Source organism: Ptychodera flava, chromosome 8 (assembly GCF_041260155.1).
Source record: "Ptychodera flava strain L36383 chromosome 8, AS_Pfla_20210202, whole genome shotgun sequence".
Classification (NCBI taxonomy): Eukaryota; Metazoa; Hemichordata; class Enteropneusta; family Ptychoderidae; genus Ptychodera; species Ptychodera flava.
Window position 1 is genome coordinate 15,910,099 of NC_091935.1, and position 22,956 is coordinate 15,933,054.

The following is a 22,956-nucleotide window of genomic DNA, read 5'->3' on the forward strand; positions in this document are numbered from 1 at the left end:
TAAGTTTTGTCAGTTTGATTCAACGGTCATGAACTTGAAAACGTCATAGAATTTCCCCAGTAAAATGATAATATTAAGGAACAAGTCATTAATATTCTTTGAAGATGAGGGCTTCGGAATTCAACGCCGTTTTCCACTACTCTTATCAGCTCAATTTATAAAGTCGCAATAAAACTTCCGTGTAGATTTGTTTGGCCGATAAAAAGCGTGGAAACGTCATCTCTTATGAAGCGGTGGCATCGAAGATCACATCTTCTCTGCTGATATACAGCGTCCCTGGAAGGTTATATCTGATTGGTCTATTTCCTATTATTAAATTATAGCGGTAAGATTCAGCCATCCAATTTGATAACAGCTTTCGAGATGCAGCACATCAGCCCCACATCTTTCAAGGAAGGTGAGTTTTCTTAACTTTTGACATTTCTTTGCAAAATATTTCGTATGGTATGACATTATAAAAGAGATAATTAATGAATGAATCACAGTGAAAATCAACAAAATTACATCAGTTGATCTATCGAAGTTGATAAATTTCAAATTCTGATAAATACCAGGTCATCGTGATCTTTACCTCAACATTCGGGAGTCCCACTGTAAGTTATTATATTGATTTGACATCAGACACGGACTATGTGCTGCGGTCGTATTGTGAAACAAATTTGCTTATGCACTTTTCAGTATAACCCCTCCTTAAAACATGCAATTTTGATGATGGCGAGCTTATTGCGATAATACTCTTCTAATAGCTAACAATGACAGTAAGAGAGATCAATCTTTTTTCCTGTTTCTTCACCATTCATTAAAATTTTACCACAACGCAAACAGAATGGTTTCGTGCTCTTCTAAAATTTCTAAACCATCACATGACTCTTGGCTGAATGTTGGCTCATATCGAGAGATGAATTTTACCAAGATCCACTCCGTACCCTCGTGACTGCAAAGCAAATTACTTCGACAATTTGCTTGAATTTATTCATCGAAAAGTTTTCATTTGCGTTTGATGGTCATAAGCTCCACACTAAAATATTATAACACATTATAACACGCGTTGAAACAATCTCTCTTTAAGGTTTACAAAACTACAGTTGTGAAGATTCTGATACATCAATACACGCGTATTTGGTAACATGAAATAAAGTGTATAATATAGGCTGGAAAATAATGTGTTAAACTTCATGTCATACGGAAATTGAAACAGTATACTACAAAATTCTCAAATGTGGTCAATCACACATCATGCTTAAGTGACATTTACACGCTAAGTTGTGCTGTGAATCTTCTCTGGTAATTTCTGGTTGCGAATCTAGTGTCAATTACTGTCTTCAATCGTCTTGAAGTTCTTCAACGAGTCCCTTGGATCTGAAAAATAAGAAGTTGATTTAAAGTGTTGTACTTTTGCAATATGCGCTATAAGTTGTAAGGCCAAGATACCTATGTAGTCTATGTAGTCCATTTCAGTTTGTCTAAATAAGACAGCTAAATGATATTTTTGCCACATCGGTAAGTATATTATCTATTCCAATGATTGTATACATTAGTATAGATGAATCGCATCTGTCTAGCACTCCGTACGAATATAGACGATAGAAATGTGATCTTCAGGAGGGTATGTGACATGGAAAGGGTATCTCTTGTTTGGACCTATTTTGAATTTCAGAGTCAGGATAGAAGGACACTACAGCACTGTGTACCTAAATGGAAATGTAGACGCAATGAACCGGTCGTACTTTTTAAAGACCTCAAAGTCGTCCCTGACCTCAAGGGTGTCCCCATGTTTTCAGTTGAACTTGATTTCCTTGCAGTCTAATGAATGAAGTTTTTATTCGAATCTTGGTATGAAGTTGGAGATCTTTGTAAGGTTCTCAAGTACTTATCTGTTGTTCTACTCATTTTTGACAAATGCATTTATTTTTATCATGTTTTAATGCCCGATGCATTTTATCTTGCAAAACTCACTGCACATATAGCATGGGGACACCTTTGAGGTCAGGGACATCTTAACATACGTTACCTTGGCGAATGTGGTGGATGTGTTCAGTTTTCTCTCATCCAGTACCAAATTGGTCCTTCAAAGTCATCGCAAGTTGGGTGACATGAGTATGGGGCTGGATCAGCGATGTACAGTGCTGGAGGCTTCTGAATGATAACACCGACTGGGTTGTTTATGGCAACGCTACATTGAAGACCAAAACGTACGTGGAGAACATGATAACAAGTTAGTTATATCTTTGACAAATGTGTAACTTTGAGAGATACTGTATGATACCTGCCAAAGCTTAAACGATTACATCAATAAGAAGCGACCTGACAGGCTCCAAAATGAGTCATATTCAAATTGAACCGAAAATAGATATTTAAACATGTTAGTGATGGCTAGCATGTTTAAGTATGGAAATGTACAGCTTCCCGTTGATCCTCAATTTAGGGTCCCAAGCCAGAAATGCTAAAAAACTGTAAGCTGCGTTGCGCTTTTTGCGTTGTCTGTAACGCGTCCGTTCTTCTGAAGACGTTGCCTCCGTGCCCATCACAACTTGCTAACGGGGCAAATAGTATACATGCAAGTACAGAGGTATTAAAAGGCGAGTAGAACGAAAAATCCGAGGCAATGCATGCAGATATGAATGTATTACTACTAACGTGGCCTTGGATTTCAACAAACATCCAAAGTCGTCGATTTCTTGGTCAGTACACTGGCGGGGGAGTATCTCGACTACATCATGGTTTGAGAACTGTTCAACAACTGTTACGGCTTGGTCGGAGGTAGTCCATAAGTCGGCAGTCTTTGAAATGGCGTATATACCACCGTTGCTTCCGAAACTACCACCCTCTAATCGAAACTGTAATATATCAAAAGCAGAAAAAGAACCTTGTCTAAAAATTAATTTCCGAAGCTGTTAGAGTTTCACCATAGTTTTCTTTTTCCTAAGTGCAAATGTGCAGCTTTTATAACTGAGATCAAGTGAAAGCGATGAAACCGTTATCACTTATTTTTGCCAATATTGTTAGGGTAGCACACTGTTAATCACATATCAAATGGAAGATTTTCACATTCCCCAAAGCTCTGAAATCTTAAATATTATGCTTCCAATTTTCTACTTCTTCAGATTTTCCGCAATTTTTTAAATTTAAAGTGTAACATATATGAGTAGGAACAAACGATTACATGCTTAGGTAATGAATATATGGAGAAGCGTTCACAGGCTTGAAGACTGCATAGAGAAGCTGGCCAGTACTAGTGATAAATGAACGTGGTAAACAAGATAGTCCTGTAATCCACATTTATTTTGTTTTTCTGCATGTTTCTTTTTCACACATTTCCAAAACGTATTCAATAGTCAGCTAATGGAAAATTCAGGTCTGTGAATACATCTGACCACCCTGCTTCACGCATTTAAAAAGAAATGCGGGCAAACATTTAAAATCTTGACGTCTTGGTTTAAGGAAATTACTCAGTCCCTTGCTTGGCATAAATAATGATTCACAAATACAAATACCGAGTTCTGCTTTTATTCTTGTTCACAAAAAGGTAGAATGCGCCTCGGGGACAGATATTCGGACTCAAATCTTTACAGTTCTTTTCTGACCTATCACTTGTGAAGGCTCATTTCAAAACTGTTGGTGTTTGAAAAATGTTCATCGTCTTGGTTATTCGAAAATCGAAAATTTTCTTTTTCCGCATAGCGTTAACACAGGGAAGACGGCCATATTATAAATTTCAAATATATGTTAATGTTCGGGACGCTGTGTAATTCGTTTCTCTAGTATCATACCTTACACGGTGACCCCTGATTGTTTCCTTGATTTGATTAGTAAATGGTTGAAAGAGTTTTCGAGGAAAGTCTGGGCAAGTGTTACACTTTCGAAATGCGTAATACTTTAAAGGTATCTGATGAAAGGTCCCTTGCACATGATTAGGGCCACAATGACGTGATTTCATCAAATACAGTACTATCATTACGGCGAATTTAGCTTGCCGTTATATCTCTAAAACAAGACTGCATAATATATCAGTTTTTAAAAAATTTGTTGTGTCTAACTGAACATTCTAGGAAAGACAACTTCGACAAATATGCACATTTGGAGCAATTACAGTCAGGTAACCTTTGCTTGTTGCTGTAAGTCTGTCTAGTTTTAGTGTAACGTACGTCCTATCAGAAACGGAAGAAGCAAACGTAGCAAAAATTGTATACTTATGTGAAATATTTCATTGATTGACTAAGATAATATAATTGTTATATGTAACGTATCGCAACATTGAACAAAACAAACAGAACAGGTAGACAATGCAAATAAATGTATTTTAAAAGTTTTGAAGTTGGGTGTTTTTCATTTATACATAAAACTTCATTCTACAAGCCCTGTCTACGTGTTTTATTTCGTATTCATGCACATCTTTGATTCACACGCTATATTAACTGTATTCCCACCTCCACATCGTTTGATGATCCAGAGTTGTCCCTTATGTCGTTGATGTATTGCAGGATCGAGTAGTTTTCAGACAAAGAGGGCGTTTGGGCGTTCAGATTCTGCAGGTTTATCTTCGCCCAGTCCGATCGCGACTTTGCAGTCAGTAGCAACCTGGGAAGGGCAACAGTGAAAAAAGGAGGGAAATTTCAATCCGACTCATTCGGCAGGTCCTAGATTTTCTTGTGCCTATTTGAGTATCGCCGTTGATGGTAAAAAGAGTTACAGTGCTTGACAGAAAGGTGTGACAGCACAGTTCTCGATAATCATTTTATCGATACTTCCGTTGCGTTTGCCTTTCCTCTACCTTCCGCCTTCGGCAAAGTAGAAAGCACGCTGACTCAGCCAAAGGTAACCACATGCCATTTTTATCACTTTGTTGTTTATATATGGTCATTTTAGCCAATGGCAGAAAGCAACTTTTATAGTACAACATTTTGCGAGCATTTCATACATGAAATATGTAAGTACACCTAACTGCGCCGATTTTTGCTCTGAAGGAGTGTCATTGTATAGGGAGTGACTGTTTTAAGCTCCTCAGGATATCATTTGGCGCTCAAGTCACAAGCTTTATTTTCGTACAACATTTAGGCTTTACAACATATATCAATTGTATTTCCAAAATGATAGCTGATCCTCAGTATATCGGTTATAAAGCGTTGCATACCGCGTAGTCTGAGAACATTCCCTCGTCTTATGCTCAGCTGGAGTGAAATATGTCCATCATCACGCAAACTTATAATCAAAAAGCATGGACTTCATTCAGTTATATTAGTTCATTCTTTTTGTTAATGCACGTAGCGAATATAGCAAAAAATATGTCTGAATGACTGTGGTCAAATTTTTGTTAAAATCACATATAGAATATGTATTTTGGATTCAAAGTAACCAATTTTACTTGAGCTGCTTCATCTAATTTTGTTTGGCTTTTCGAGCGCCAAAAGAGCCACGGCTCTTTCCACAGTTGATAATGTGAATTTTTGAGGGAAGTGTCGCAATACTTCTGTTGAAATACACACGGCATCTTCACCCTGTAAAGTTGACAAAGTCTCGTACAACCCAAACTACACGAACAGGAATTACACGTATCAAATTTGAAAGCATTTTTGATACAGGAAAACACCTACGTCCAACCTCCGTCATTTCGGGTCATGTCACAGTATACATTTATCAATAAACCACTCTTCGGCTCGATCGTGTACACGCCATCGCGAACAGTCTCTCCATCTGCATTTGCTTTTTCCTGGCGTTTTAAGCAGGTCTCTGGGGAAAAGAACGTGTACATACGTGAACAATTTAGCGTAGTCTGTTCTGCGAAACAATACATGCGTATCACAAAAAACATACTTATTCTATTCAAATCGTGTATGTATACCAAAATAGCTAACTGGTTTGCGCATACATCGGTCCTATATAGGTTTGAGTTTGGGTTGAAAATTTGAACAATTTACCATGAAAAGATTGTTCTAAAAAGCTGAAAATGGAGTGGTCAGTTGGGATAAAAGTTTGGCTGGATGAAGGTCATTTATTAAAAATCAGAAATGTGGAGTTCCATATTTGACTTCAATCTGCAGGACAAAACGTGGATTTAAACACATTAGGTAAAGCACAAAGAAAATGCTGGATGGCGTGCAGGACAATAATGATGTGCATTACATATTAAAGTTCACCAAATTTTCTGAGAAATTGTTTCACCAACTGTACATTACGTCATTTGAACTGAATGTTCGGTGGAAGTTAATGCAGAGTGATTCATTTCCCTGAAAAGTAGTAAGTTTTTGTTCCCTTTTGTGACAAATAAGAATTTTTACACCCATTTTATTCATTTATCTAAAGGAAGTGAAGGAAAAATTAACCATCCATGTAACTAAAGTATGACCCTGACCTATATACGAACTCACGCACGCGCAACAATTTTGGCGCAGCAGTGCATTGTCCTGAACTAAGCGGGGAAATTCCCTGCTGAGTCAGGTCCTGGACTTGCGCAATGTGCTATGACTCACTATCAGTACATCTGTCGGATCATTTGTTAGATAGATTCCGACTGTGCTGCAGCTCTGTACAGCTCCTTAAGGGGTTCCAGTGCCCGTTCCAGTGCTGATTTTTGTCTTCTGGATGTAAGTATATACTCGTTTACTATGTTTTTCCTACGCCTATCGGAGCGAGATTTTCCTCCCCCCTACCATACAGTAACCGTTCCGATCTTGAACACTGTTGCGCAATACCCCTATCGGGACGTTTCCAGTAGGGACTTTCCGGTAGGGAACTTTCGCAATACCCTTCCAGTTGCTTAGCAACTTGTCACGTGGTTTCAGAGGTCTGAAAGTCTACAGTTTTCAGAAACATTTTCTACAGAATTTTTTCTGAACGACTCTAGTTAACTTGTTCACCCGATAGATAAAATTTTAGTAATTTCCTCTGAACTTAAAATATGACGGAAGACCATTACTTCAACAAAATGAGTCGTTTCAGATGAATGGTACTGATATCTAAAGTGTTCACTCTTTTATCTCTACGTACAAATGTAGTTCCTAAGTCGTTCTCTACTCTATTCCCACCAACAAAACATTCATACTCATTTCATTGCGATCTTTATCAATACTTATGATAATATCACAAGTTGTTCTGTTATCTGTTTTCATAGCATAATATCCAACCAAATCGTCAAATTCATCTCCAGTAGCTAACTTTACACATCTAATGAGAACTGTACCATGTTGAAGTATTTTCATATTATCAGTCATCTGTTGATTTACTGTCTGTAAAGTTAATTCAGCTGCCTCATCACCGACACTTTTAAGACCCAGTTTCTTTAAAGTTGTGTCCCAAAATAATCTAACTGGAACTCCGCTAGCTGTATACGAGCAATAATTCTCCCCCTCGTTTATCCACCTTCTTAGTGTATTATCTGCCTTCATTATTGTATTAAGAGGACTAATTTTAAGGTGAATCGGTATACCAAGAAGTGCAATGTATGGATTCGTAGGAGTAAGCCAACTACGAAAATCTAACAACTTGTACTTGTTAACATTGCTATCGAAATAAATAACATTTGGAGTTCCTGGCAGTTCAGCAACTCCACCACTAATTTCACTATCCAATATATCTAAGATGTTACGCGGTACATTATAAGGCATGAATTTCTGACTAGCCGAATTCCATGTCAGTGCAAAAGGAGTAGGATCATTCGAAGCCTTTGTGGCGTCAATTACGGTTTCATCAATGTCTGTAAGTTCAGAAAATTCCACAGCATGCTCGTGGGGCGCCGCGGCTAAAACGAAATATTTTTCGCGGTCCTTGTAACGAAGGACATAATCCTTATTATGATTAGTAGCTATCTTAGTATTATTGTTCACTTTAACATCACTTAAATCTTCAAGCTCAAGATTTTGTACACGAATTACACCTAGACCGGAGTTACTTGGACCAGACATGATTAACCTATATACAGTGAAAAATAAATAATACCTTGTAATAATATACAACGTACAACGATGATCATTGAGATTGAAAGCAAAACAGGCAAACCGGTTACTATGTATTTTAACCCTTGTATTGACATATCACAGTTTACGAAGATAAGGCTGCTAGAGTGTGGACTGTACAATTCATGGCATAACATAACATCGACGAATAATGTACTAAAATACCAAGAAGGTGACCAAGCGAAGAAGACTAAATCAATACGTCCAGGTAACTACAATATCGATACGTTAAACAAAGCAATCGGGTTGAAGCAAAAAATTAATTTTGAAAAACATCTGCCGACAGGCCACGTTCTTCTAACTTTGGCTAAAGATGTTAAAGTCTATTTCAATGCCACAGGTAGCTTCGCCAACATCGTCGGCTTTTCAGATAAACCTGAGAACAACCCCGTGACAAAAAGTACTATGAGTCCAGGTCGAGCAGATTTCTTAACAGTCACTAAATACATAGTTCATTCAGATGTTGTTGATTTTACTGGAAGTTATGTTGGCTTGGGCTCTGACGAATACATACAGGGAGTATTATCAGACTCTTTAAAAACACTTCCCATTCAGGATACAAAAGAAATAGGTGAAAAGGTCACCTATAATTTTAAAAACTGGGGCTCAATTTCCATGCCATTGAGAAAAGGGGGAGACCATATGAGTTCAATGCGTATCTGGATAACAGATCAGGATGGAAACATGATCAATTTCAATAACTGGCCAACTAGCTTTTGTATTGAATTATTGTAGTCGTTCCGCCTACCGGTGCGTTCCGAAGGAACCCTATCGGAAGATAAACCATCCCACGACCAATCCTCCAGCAATATAGATCATCTCATATTTTTTTTGCTCTTGACTTGGCTGATAATAATCTGAGAATTGAACTGCTTTGCTTTGCACCGCTTCTGCTTCTTCTAGGATTTCTGCATCTGTATCTCTTAATTCTGCCGCAGCATGAGCGTCCTTTGCCTGATTTTCTCTTTCCCAGTCAGCCTGTAATAATCTTTTTTCTGACCAGACGTTGCGATCATGTTCAAATTTTTCTAATGCTTTATCATGTCTAATTTTCTCTTCAATAAGAGCCTCACCATTCCCAGAAAGCTTTTGCCCGATAATATTTCCTCCTGTGAATGCCGTTGCATTTAATACAGCACCGAGAACTGTCATTCCTATAGCTGAAGCCATAGCTAACTGTATATATTACAAAGTATAAGGTTCTGCAGGAATAATATTTTTCTGTTCAAGGAGATCTTTGGTCGCAACCGCAGCAGCAGTCGCACCGCCTAATTTTGCCAATCGAGTCAAATTTGGACGACTTGGATCGCCCACCTCTATTTTCAGAAATTTGCTGGAGATCATTAGATATCCCATCGCAAGTCCTGCGATTACAATACCATCGTACATTGTGTTTACAACTGTTTTAGTATCCATGATTGCTGACTAGTATATAAAATAGAAAAATAAAAATAAAATATGGGGTAGTTAATCCATCTCATACAATGTAGAGGAGCTGGGTCCCCCCTCTCCCTCCCCTCCCCTCGGAACCCCTGTCGGAACTGTTCTGGAGGTAACTGCTACGGGCTGTGTTTTTTTTGCTTTCTGAAGCGGTTCATCTTTCCGGAGGGGACAAATATGTCGAGCACGCCCCCAATATAGCCCTAATGCAGTCAATGAAACTCCCACAATTCCTAAAACAAGATAACATTTATTATACCATTTATTATCGCGTGAGCTATCACACTGTTGTGGCGGTACCCTCCCCCCGGAACCGTTCTGAGAGGGGTCTCGAAAGGGACTCGCTACCGCATCACTCCCCCCCCCTCCCTCCCTCTCCATTGCTTGGCGTTTCTTCTCCTTGTTTTGCCTGTTCCATTCCGCTAATTTCTTGCCCGCAGCAACTCTCCCTGGATGCTTCGTCGGTAACGAAATTTTCTCTATGTTGCGCTGTGTCGGTGGTAGAGTCGTTGTTTCCGTTTGCGGTGTGGGCCCCGTCGTCGTTTCCGTTTGCTGAGTCGGAATCGTTTGCGAAGTTGAATCCATTTATTTCAGGTACTATATTAGGCCCGATTTTTTTAAAATTTAAATGTTTACCCGTAATTAAACCGGTGGAAACTAGAGCAAGTAGGGGCCCCCATGTGTACCCTATCCGTCCTGATAATCGTTTTATTTCACTGTTTAGAATAAAATCCTTTTTAAGATCAGTGGCATAGTTATCTCGATCATCGATTGGAACTACCTGACTGATTGCACGGGCTCCTAGATCGATGAAACTTTGAGTGATGGTATCACTTATAAGAGAACTGTATTTCGCTTCGTACATTTTGAAGGCTTTATCCACCGTTTCATCTTTCCATTTTTCTACGTCAGCAACTGAAATATCCTTGCCAAAAAATAACTTACTTTGACCACTTGCGATGACACAGAGTATTTTTTCACGTTTCGTCTCTATTATGGATCGAGCGTCCGACGCTGCGGTTGGTCCTTCGGAATGCGCTGTCGTATTTGCCGCTGCCGATGACTTTATTAAATTCTCCATTGTTTGCAGTATGTTATCTATTCTTAGTAAAAAATAAAAAATTCGTTTAAACCTGAATCCGAAATAAAGTATTAACATAGTCTGGAATGTTAGTATGATTCCGACAGGGATTCCGGGAAAATTCTCCTCCATTTAAATCTATATGTATATAGAAACACAAATAATGAGTACAGACCTATTCCCAGTTGCTTTTCAATTGAATAAGACGAGCGTACCGACAGTACAGCATGCTGATATTCCTTCCAAACCGAATGGAGGAATAAAACCTATTCTCATGGACTTAGAAATATATGTAACGCCGACAGAAAAATTTACTTTTCATCCAAGGGATGTGTTCAAAGATAACGTAATCACTCATCGATCAGCGAAAGAAAGTAATGTCTGGCTGGGCGGGCCAAACATGAAATACTGGGACCAGCAACTGAATTTCGCCGTATGGTGCAGCACTACTGGTTGTGGTATATCATTCGCCCATCTCTTTGATAAGAAATTTCCGCCCCAAATACGATCATTCTGCCGTTTCCATGTATATTTTACAATACGTCGTATCCTTCACGAAATGGGCGTTGCACTTCCAGACGATACCCCCACCTTCAAAGCGGGCGACAATCCGTACAATCTCGTCCAATATGAACTTCTATGTACAGAATTTGGAAATATAAGTCCAACGAAGTCCGACTTTCGATATCGAAAGGTCAAAATAAGGGTCTTGGTTATGGTTATGAATATTACACTAATCGTGGGCCTGTTCGACAGCCTGCCGCTGTATACAATGGACACGACTTTTTCCTCTCCGCCGACGGAGGCGTTTTCTATACACATACAATTTTTGGAAAGAAAAAACATGTACTGTCCGACAAAGACCGACCACACTACTATTTCTTCCGAAATGATGGATCGGAGGGACAATATAATAGTTTCATTCCTCTGAAGGGAGACTCTGGATTGACAAAGGCTGGCCTAGCCCGCCTAAACGAAAGCCTTGAAGCCTACGTATATTGCATACTCGGTGCACAAGCAAATATTCGCAGTACCATTGTGGGCGATACTGGCAGTGCAGAGCAAGTCCGAAAAGAATTCGGCGTTCTCCTCGAAGATGAAATTCGTAATACCGACAAAGTAATTAGTTATAGGCGATATCAAGACACAATAATGAATACTGGTGTCAAACTTGATATGGCAGTCTCACCCAATTTACTTCTCTTACCGTCTGAGATGGTCATCCTTTCGGGCCCGGCAATCTCGGGTTATAATAATGAATTGCAATACGCTACAGAATCTATGGTGTTCGGAGTGAATGGTGATATAAACACGGAAGTTCGAGAAAGTGCTGTACATGAGATGGAAGGAGGGGGTCCGGATCCCGTGAAGTGGCAGGACGAGCCCGAAGCGTTCCGAAGGGGAGCGACTGATACGAGTCGGGGGGCGTCCCCTCCCATCCCACCGCCTTCGGAACGGGCAGCATCTGCAGACCCTATTCACGAATTCGGCAAAATTGGTTTGTTATCTTTAGCAATATTCATTACATTTATGTACAGTATATAGATCCAGAGGAAATGTCAATATACGCTACCCCGCCATTCAACATGATTATAAATGGACCGACAGATTCTGGCAAAACAGAATTTGTAATGGATCTCCTCACCGGTCCGTACTTAAGGAAATTCGAATATATAGTTTTCATTTGTCCAACCTTCATGATTAATAAAACGTATAATAAAAGATTCATTTTCGCCGATGACAACGTATTCGTGTTTCCGGTCGGACCCGATGCTGTGAATGATACACTAATCTACGTACGGGACGAATGGGCCGGCACGAACACTTTAATAGTACTCGACGACTGCGCCTGGTCCAAAGATATGAAGAAGCGCAGTGATGTTTTAGTCCAACTTGGTTTCAACGCAAGACACTACGGACTATCTGTCTGGGTTCTGACTCAGCAATATACTAGTATTAGTAAACCATTCAGGGCAAACATAAAGATGTTAGTACTATTTTACACACCGAACAAGATAGACAACACAACTATTATAAAAGAACATGGAATGGAGATGTCAGAACGGGAAGCCATGGGCCTAATCAAGCAATTGAAAAGGATACAATTCAGTAAACTAGTATTTAATTTTCAGCATCCGTACGGCATAAAATTATTCGTATAATATAGCAATTATGGAAGCTGAAGGCACTCTTAGAGAATTATATTACAACCCGAAAACTGGTTTTGGAGGTGTACAAAAATTATATGACGCAGCACGGGCCAGCGGACTCCACGTTACTAAGAAAGAGGTGCAGGACTGGTTAAAAACTCAGCTAACTTATAATCTACATAAACCGGTACCTCGTACTCGTGGCGGGAGGCGCGTTTTTGTAACATCGATAGACGCCCAGTGGGAAGCGGATCTTGTGGAATTCCCTTCACCATTCGCAAAAGAGAATCGTAACATTCGATACATGCTAACAGTAATCGATGTGCTAAGCAAATATGCATGGGCCAGGCCGATACAGTCAAAAACGGCTGATGATACGTTACAGGCGCTACAAGACGTGATTAAGAAATCCGGTAGAAGGCCCGACAAACTTCAGACAGATGAGGGGGCGGGAATTTACTAACTGAAAAATGCAGGGGTGGCTCCAGGAGTCAGGCATTCATTGGTTTCACACCTACAGTGACAAAAAAGCTAGCGTCGTTGAACGTTTTAATCGGACTCTTAAGACGATGATGTGGAAATACTTTACATATAAACAGACACGTTCCTGGCTCCCCATTCTACCAGAACTTCTCGAGAATTACAATAACACCGTTCACGGAAGTATCAAAATGAAACCCAGGGACGTAACAGAGGAGAACGATTGGCAGGCATTTTATACACTATTCGGTCCTGAGTTGGCAGCCGGGGGAGTTGACCCTGAATTCAAGCCGGGAGAACGGGTTCGAATTACAAAATACAAGACCACTTTCAAGAAAGGATATTTACCATATTGGACAGAGGAGATTTTCGTAGTTTCAAAAGTGGTGTATGCAGCTGGACTAGGAACACCACCAGTTTACAAAATAAAAGATCTGAATGGAGAGGAAATACTCGGCACTTTCTACTCCGATGAACTTCAGAGCGCCCTTTCGGAACGGGGAGCCGACGAGCTGTACAGAGTAGAACGAATTTTGAAGACGAAAAAAATTAGAGGAAAGAAATATTATCTGATAAAATGGCGCGGCTATCCAGAAAGTTTCAATAGTTGGGAGCCAGAGGAAAATGTTATTAGAACTTCGTAACGTTCCGAAGGAGTACTTCGTAAGTTCCTGTGCTGGTACTTGTCAAGTACTAACGTAAGTACTACGTAAGTACTAACGCAAGTATTTACGAAAGTTACTCAATAAGTACCATGGAAAAAGTCTTAATTTCTTGAAAGAAGAAAGTGACAGCTTACCATTATTCTTCCAACCACCTGGCCAAGTATTTATCATGTACTGTCGTAAGTAATGTTCACTTACTGCATCTTTTTCGGCAGTATGTGGATGAGGTGGTACCTCGGTTCCTGAACATATTAAGTTTGCAAGATCTTCAAAACGACTTCTCATGTTACCACAGTCCGTTCTTTCGAGTCCCCCTTTTTCAGCTTTATCGATAAGTTCTGGTTGAAGTATAATGTACACAACTGACATGAGCCATAGACAAGTAACTTCAAAGTCCCCCCTTTTCATAATGTCAAGTGCTCGTAGGTCAAACGGAGCATTATAAGCGTGCACAGATTCACAAGCGTTAAGAAGTTTGTGTAGGTTCTTTAGTGAGACTCGAGGTTGTTCTAGTTGTTCTTCACAAGGTGGGAAGTACGCTTTTTCAAGTTCCTCCTTGCTGAAACCGTCTATTAAAAATCCCTGGCTGCCGCCGCTCCATGCAATTCCAAAGTCAAAAGCTCGTGGGAAATCTACTGGCCCGACTGTCTCTGTATCAATTGTTGGATTAAGTATATTCTTGAGAACTTCAGGCGTAAGAGGGTTCCGAATTACCAAACATGGAAGTCTGTAGTCGTGGCAAATTTCTAAGAAAGTCTGTTTGAACTTGTTGTGAATCTCTTCTAGTTCTTCTAAGGCGGTTATTTCGTACGACCTGGCTCGAGTCAACACATTCCGCCTGCAATAATCCCAGGGCATATCTTTGAATATGATAATGAAACTGTGTAAATGGTCAAATGCTCTAGAAACAATCTTTTTTTCTTCCGCTGCCACGCCTCGGATTCGAGAAAAAGTTAGATGTTGAATTATGGAAGAGTCACAAATAATGTAGCGTTCCGAAGGGACCCTAGCCTGACATTGTAAACTAAGAGTATGTTCTATAAACTGTTTCTGAAAATCGGCAATCGAAACGTGGCCCATTATAAATGTCGGCAATGTTGCTGGAAAAACTAGTGTCAAATTCTGGTACGTGAGTCTCCGCCAAATTTATTGCATCGTAACTCTTACCACTTCCAATTGGTCCATTTATGAATATGTATGACATTTTGGTGATACTATATCATAGAAAATTTTTTTTAAATTTTTTTTTATTAAGATATATACGATAAGACAATGACAATCCTTTCTATTTCAACTGCAATAAAAATACTTGAAACCGGAGAAGAGAATATTCAAATCAGTGACGGCAAACTCATATTTGGTGAATCTTTGGTAGATCCTTTCATATACGTAGACAGTGAGCTAGAAGTAGTTTTCAACATCGGACCTAAGTATGGTTCTAAAGATCCAGCTACATGCGATGAAATGTGTGTCCGTTGGCAACCGAGTCTTCAAAAGTTTACCGATTTAATAATATTCCGTACCCTAGGTGAAAGTTTCGATGCAAGCACTGCTAAAAGTTATGCTGCAAGCCTGGCCGCTCACTCCAAGAATACTATCGGAACCGTCACCGAAGGGAATTCCTGCAGATTTTACAATCCATCTAAAGTGTATCAGAAGCGAGGGAGCGAGGCACAGCCAGTGGCGTATTTTAAATTTCGGTTTAAAAGAGGGCCTCACGATTTCGCTACATGTATTGATATGGTTCAAGAAATTGACTGTGCTTTTAAAACAGTGAGCCCATTGCCAGTCCGAGAAAATCCTGCTATTGTACCTCGTAATATCAGGAAAGGTAGTAAGATAGAATTCTTAGCATTTAAACCGCGATTAAGTAAGCGTGGCCTTTCTTTCACTGTTGAGAGGTTATTTTGTGCTGCGCCTAATAAACCAGAAATTCAAGATGCGGAAGAACTAGTCGACTTAGAAAGATTAGGTGAGATATATAAACAAATAAATGCTGACAAAAATATTATAGTGGATTTTGATGACCTATCATAGAATAATTATTTTTTCATTTAAAAATTTTTAGGATAGTATATATCATAAAGATGGCCCGTCGATTACATACAGCATTCAAGGGAGCAGTTTTACGAAAAGAATTTCCTGAAGTCAAGCGAGTCAAGGATATCGGGGAGCTGGTGGATATTGAAGGTATGGCCAAAGAAAGAAAGATGTACTCTGTTTATACCGAAATGGAAGTCAAATTATCGGATCCGAAAACTGGTAATACACAAAATCGTACATTGCCTGTTAAATTAAAAAATACATACACAAAAGATGTAGGTGGGTCGGATGTGAAACGACAATTAGTAAAACGCTACGACGATATGCTTGATACAATTGAAGCTGTTGAGGGTTCTGGCCTCGTTCTCGAGGAGATACTTAATTTTGAAGTAATTCTAGTAGAAGTTTTACTCGGGGCTGGCGCAGTCAAACTTCCCGAATGGTTAAAAAATAAGCATTGTGTTAGCGATCTTATTCTACCGGTGGGGGTCGAGAATTGTTTTCAGTATGCCGTCGTAGCAAGTATAAAGTTGAGCGATCCCGAGTTTCGTGAAAAGAGGGGTGGTCAGGTAAGGAGAAAATGGAATACGTACGCCCCATTTATGGCTGACTACTGTTGGGAAGGTATTCCCTTTCCTACGCCCGCCGATCTGACTGTATTCAGGCGCTTCGAGCAGCAAAATCCGGGCACGAAACTTCAAGTGTTTCAGATCCACGAGTCCGATCCCGACCCGTCAGACATAACTGTGTTATATAGCGGAGCGGGACCCGTTCTGGGAGAGGATCGGGTAGCAAATATATTACTGATAGTTGGTGGGGAGGGCGGGGGTCACTTCGTGCCAATTACTTCGTTAAATCGTCTTCTTAATTCTCATACTAATCGTAAGAATAAGCACAGAAGGAAGTGTATTTGCCCGGTTTGTAAAAGAGGTTTTAAGTCAACAGAAGAATTAGAAATACACCAGGTATACTGTGGAACAGACGACGCCCAGCCAGTTTTTCCTAAGGAAGTATGTCAATTCGAAGGACATCGGAAGAAGGTCCCCGCCCCCTACGTCGTCTATGCAGATACTGAGGCAATTATTAAGAAGGGGACCGGTCGACATATTCCAATTTGTCTTTCGTATGTTATGGTGGAACGGGGGTGGGTCCCTTCGGAACGGCGGCCCACCGTTTATGGTAAAAGAACATTCACGGGGCTCTCCTGTGTTACAGAATTTCTAAAGGATATGAAAGAACGGGCCGAGTATTATTCGAAATCGTATTATTGGAAAATAAAACCGATGGGGGATCCTTCTAATTACGACAATCCAGTCTGTATTGCATGTGGAGAGCCCGCCGGATACCGAGTAGTGAAGGAGGAGGCTACTTTTTATTGCGAAGGATGCTGGCCGTCGAGAACCATTCCTATCTACTTTCACAACCTCAAGGGATACGATGGTTCTTTTATTTTGAAAGAATTACATGAAATAGATGATGGTCCCGGACCAGAGCCTAAAATCATAGCTAAGACGAGCAATGGTGGAATTATGGGTCTCTCGAAAACATTTATTTTTAGTGCCTCAATTGTTGTTGATGGGAAGAGGGAGATAAAGAAACGTTTCTTTTCTATAAAGTTTATGGACAGTGCTCAGTTGATGATGGGGTCATTGGCGAAGTTGGCAAAAACTGTGCCGGAGGATGGGTGGACGGTACCACTTTCGTACCCGGACATTCAAAGGGCGAAAGGTTTCTTCCCCTACGAATATTTAGACTCGGTTGACAGACTGGGAGAGGAGGAGCTCCCGGAGAGGGGGGAATTTTATAGCGAATTGACGGAAGAGGGGATTTCAGAGGCCGATTACGAACATGCTTTGCGAGTATGGGATGAAGTTGGATGTCGTACGATTAAAGATTATATGGAATTCTATTGTGAGACGGACGTTCTCCTTCTTGCAAATATATTTGAAAATTTCCGTGACACATGTTTAGAAGCGTACAAGTTAGATCCAGCACACTATATGTCGGCGCCCGGCTTGACATGGGATGCTATGTTACTTTACACGGGCAATAAATTTGGGCTCATTCAAGATGCTGAGCAGATGAATTTCGTACAGAGGGGAATTCGAGGCGGTATCAGCCAGTGTAATATTCATTATTTACAGACAAATCATCCGGCTTACGTCGCCGCCGAGGGGGCTGGTGAAGCTGGTGGGAATTACGATCCAGAGAAGCCGGTGTCCGAAATAAAATATCTCGATGCTAACAATCTCTACGGCTGGGCAATGAGTCAGGCAATGCCTACGGGCGGACTTCATTGGATGACGATGGAAGAGTGGGACGAATGGGAAGAAGGGGGCCGAGGCGGAGCCGGCGGGGCGTGGGGACCTGGCGCCACCTTTCCACCAAGTTTTCTAGAAGTAGACTTAGAATATCCGGTCGAATTACATGAAGAACACAGCGATTTGCCATTAGCGCCGCATCACTTCGATTTTCCGGGCCAGGGCACTCGACTGATTACAAGTGTGTTGGACAGAGAGAGATACGTCTTACACTACAAGTTGCTGGAATTCTATCTTCAGATGGGAATGAGATTGAAAAAGATTTATCGGGTGCTTGCTTTCGATGAGAGGGCATGTCTCGCGGAATATATTGACTTTAACACTAAAATGAGGGCAAACGGGAAGACAGATTTTGAAAAGAATTTCTATAAGCTGATGAATAATGCAATGTTCGGTAAGACAATAGAGGATGTTCGAAAGTACAGAGACTTTAAATTTGTTTCGGACTGGAACGGTACGGATAGTGGCCGTAAAAAGATTCAGAAGTATAATCCAAAGATGAAACATATAACTTTCATAACTTCCGAAGAGGATAGCGATTCCTGCGACAGTGCCCTACTGGAACTGAAAACGGATGAGCATAGATATGTAAAACCAGTTTTCATCGGCGCCGCAGTACTGGAACTTTCTAAGCTGCTTATGTATGAGACGCATTATAATTACTTTCGAAAGCGGTTCCCTGGAATACGATTGGCCTACATGGATACTGACAGTTTTGTTTACAGTGTACCGATCCCGGATCCGGACGTAACTTTCAATGATATAGTCCGAGAAGATGTTGAAAAGAATGGTGAGAAGTCTATATATGATACTAGTGGGATGAGTGGGCCCAACTTTCCGAAGATTAATAAAAAAGTGATAGGTAAATTTAAAGATGAGTTGAATGGTGAACCTATTCTTGATTTTGTCGGCATACGCTCGAAAGTGTATGCTTTTCGAACTCCAACTTCGGAGACGAAAAAAAATAAAGGGGTTAAAGATGTTTGTGTTAGAAAACATTTGAACTTTGAAGATTATAAAGATCTATTTGAAACTGGGAAGGAGCCCGAGCAGGCACAATTTGTACAGTTTGTACAGAAAAAGGCTGGAGAAATCCGTAGTGAAAAGCGTAGTAAAATCATGATGGCGCCAAATGATATCAAGCGTATGCAGTTATGCGATCTGGACATGGGCGAATGGCTGGCAGAAACAGATCCGATAGGAATGACGGGTCATGGTTAAAATTGTAAAGACTTTAATCTACTATTTTCAACAGTGACCTGGGCATCGCTAATAACATAAACGTGGGCAAATATATTGTCATCGCGAGCGTCGTCGGCACCCTTAACTGAGGTGTCTTTCTTCAGAATTTCAAGTTGAATTCCGTCCTTTGTGTTCATTACTCTAAGACCATTTCCATGAAATTCAATATCTTTAAAACTACGCAGATCGATAAACAGACAGAATTGAGTCGTAAAATAACCGGCTTCATCTAAACAAATTTCACACCAATCTTTATCTTCAGCAAAATACCGTCGTGCCTCTCGCCAAAATTGTCTTGGTATCATCTTCTGAGTGTACACTTTATTTGCAATGCCTTCGATTGATACAGACACAGATTCAATGCGTGGATTATGGTAAAGTTCAGTGTCCGCAAACCTAGGAAACGATTGATTAGTGAATAGTATCGCGATACCTCTAATGCTACGTCGTGGTACATTTATATTTTCATTGATAACCGTGGTTGATTCTTTGAATGGGATTGTTCTAAAATAATGTATATGCTCGTAGAGAAAACTTTTCCCACTGTTGTAATAACCAGCAGTTTGTCTCGCGAGGTCGGGATCAGAAATTGTTTCGTATTCCATTTGAATGTTTTTTAATTTATAATTGGGGTTATTAGTAGTAGAAGTATGGACAATTAATTGGGAGGGTGGTGACAACGTAATTTCCCATTCGATATGACTACCTAACTCTTTTGGATATGCAACCCCATGGCCTGTCACGAGGGGATGAGTCAAACGAATAGCATATTTTGTTTTATACGCGTCAAAAAGTAAAAGATCGCCCCATTTTGAAGACCTATCGTCATTTGCATCGGCCGCGCCACTTCTCAATTTTCTTAGATTTTCGTTCTGAATTCCGTACAGTGTCATATTTGCTCTCTCCTTTTTATGTTTGAAGAGATCGCGATAACATTCAAAAAGGTTATATTTATTCAAATTGAGAAGTTCCTGCCCCTCGAATTTTAGAACCATACGCTCCACCAAATTTTTTGCAACATTTTGTACTACACGGGTATTTCCACCTCCCATTACTTCGAGATCAAAAACCAGGTCGAAAGTATCTGGAACTAGTACTACTCCGCTTTCTAACTTCGGACATCGTATGATAAGTGTCTGGCCTGGATCTGCCTCACTTGGATTATGGGCAATCACATGATGAGTTCTTTCTGACTTCGTTCCCTTCGGTATTCGGTTGGTGAAAGTCGGTAATAATGTTCTATCGTACCCCATTTTTCGTGTAATGTATATAGTAGAAGAAAAAAAGAAAATTAAGTTTCACTTCGTGTATATAATGACTTTGAAGAAAAAATCACATCTTTACATAAATATTTCCGTCTGCCTGAAAGATAAATCGATTGCCTGTGTCGCGAATCAATCGAAGAACCCAATATTCTTGTAAATGTTGGACTTCCATTTCATCATTGTCAATCTCCTGAAAGACGTTTATGAATTCTAGTCGCTTAAAGAAGTTAGTCTTTTGACATTCTTTAATGAAAGCTAAAATGTTATGATATAGATTATCATCTTTGAGTCGGACACCTGGATTTGCTCGAAGGATATGGCGATTTACCCGCCGAAGTTTGCACCATTCCAATTCGACAGAGAACCAAACAGGTCTTTATTTTTAGAAAGAAACTTTGCAATATTCTTTACACCAACATGCGCGGCCATATATTAGTACATAATTTATTTATAATGACTAATGTTAATCCAGTCAAAAATATCCATAGCTGTTCTCCAACAAATCCAACAACCGATCCTGCTGTTTTTAAAAGAAAACTGACAAGGGAGCCGATTAAACCTGGTATTGCAGCAGCACTTTTTGCGGCCAATGTTTTTAACCATTCGCCAAATTGCTTTACAATTTCTTTCGCTTTTGTATATACTTTGGGTGGACCTGAACTAGACCCGCCAGTTCCTGCTCCTGCTCCTCCTCCTCCTCCTCCTACTTTAGTCACAGCCAGGGCAATTGTTGATATTATCATTCCAAGGGCAGTCAGTATTGCAGCTATTGTAATACCATTTCGTTTAAATAACTCTGTAAGCTTCAGCCTGAGTGACAATTCTGGATCGGAAATTACATCACGAAGAGACCTAGTCGTAGCCAGACTTTCACGTGCCCCGCTAATCTTACCATTTTCGTATTCAATTCGATTGTCAATTTTAGCTTCTCTTGTTATAAGTTCAGCTAGTAGTTTTTCGGCTTTTTCTTTTGCTTGGGTGTGTTCTACAGGAATTTCCTCTAACTGTTTTTCAACTTCTCTTTTCTCTAGCCTTATTTTAACTTTTTCATTGTTAAGGTCGCTAATACGCATATTCGCAATCTTTAATTCATCATTAATAGCTCTATATTCTGGGTTTAGATTGTTCCATTGTTCGATTTTATTTTCAAAAGCTTGTATTTTGTGTGCATTACCGGAAGCATCTTGTCGTAAGAATGTCAGTTCATCTTTGTATATACCCATGTCTTCTGGCGTCATCTTCTCAGCCGGTATTTTATCATTTTTCACATCTTCAGAATACAATGTACGACTCACATATTCGGGCTCTGCGCTAGAGCGACCTCCGAGTACATCTCTCATAAATTCATGTCCTCCTTTTTCTCTCATTAATGTGGTGAGCTTATAAAATCCACCTCCTCTATCTTTAGACAGCTTGAGGTTTTTATAATACAGCTTTCCATCCTTAATCTCAGATTCCATAGCCAATACATTTAGTGCATCCGGATCAGTAATTTTATTCTCCTTTAAGAATTTATTAACCATTCTTAATTTTTCATTTGCTCTAAGTTCATTCAAGCGATCAACCTTCGGGCTAGCCAGGAAAGGATCAGCTTCTGCAAGGGCATTATCATCTTCTATAAAGAATGTTTCAGCAGTAGCGTCATCATCATCATTTAAATTTGCATCATCGAAATCCTGGAGTGGTATATCTTCTCCTCCTTCTGCCATATTGTATTTCTATATTACTACAATTATTTTTATCATCCCTTACATATACAGTAAAAAAAAATGCACATCTCAGTTGTTGAAAGCGTTGAACAATTGGCCGACTATATCGAAAGAACTAGCGCTGCATATCGTCGAAGTTACAAATTAATGGGTCGAATTGATATGGCTCTCAATATTACTAAGGGAATTCTTGTAAGTTCTGCTGTCATAGCAGCAATTCCGACAGTTCCAGTTCTTTTAGCTTTTACTCCCATACCAGGTGTTATTATTGATGTAATACAAGGGAAAACGGGTGTAGCAAAGAGACGAGAGAAATATAAACATTATTATGTGCAATATAAACAGCTGCTTACACAAATACAAGAAAAAGGTGCAACAACAGAAAACGGGTCAGAACTTATTCAGGACATATTTCATCAGGCGCTAGAAATTCAAAAACAAGAAGGATTTAGTCCACCTCTGGAAAGATACCTAAGACATTATGGATTGAATGGATATGAAAGTTAGTTAACTAGAGTCGTTCAGAAAAAATTCTGTAGAAAATGTTTCTGAAAACTGTAGACTTTCAGACCTCTGAAACCACGTGACAAGTTGCTAAGCAACTGGAAGGG

General features: G+C 39.9%; 1 protein-coding gene across 1 annotated transcript in view; it reads right to left on the reverse strand.

Moving 5' to 3' along the window:
• The window catches only part of LOC139138632 (uncharacterized), a 38,742-nt gene that overhangs the window by 698 nt on the left and 15,088 nt on the right, over positions 1 to 22,956 (reverse strand). The window contains exons 8-12 of the mRNA XM_070707100.1: positions 5,592 to 5,727; positions 4,428 to 4,578; positions 2,638 to 2,837; positions 2,012 to 2,173; positions 83 to 1,359 (exon numbers count right to left, since the gene is read on the reverse strand). Coding sequence (XP_070563201.1) covers positions 2,035 to 2,173; positions 2,638 to 2,837; positions 4,428 to 4,578; positions 5,592 to 5,727 — 626 coding nt within the window. The 3' untranslated portion in view covers positions 83 to 1,359; positions 2,012 to 2,034. The remainder of the gene's footprint in view (positions 1 to 82; positions 1,360 to 2,011; positions 2,174 to 2,637; positions 2,838 to 4,427; positions 4,579 to 5,591; positions 5,728 to 22,956) is intronic.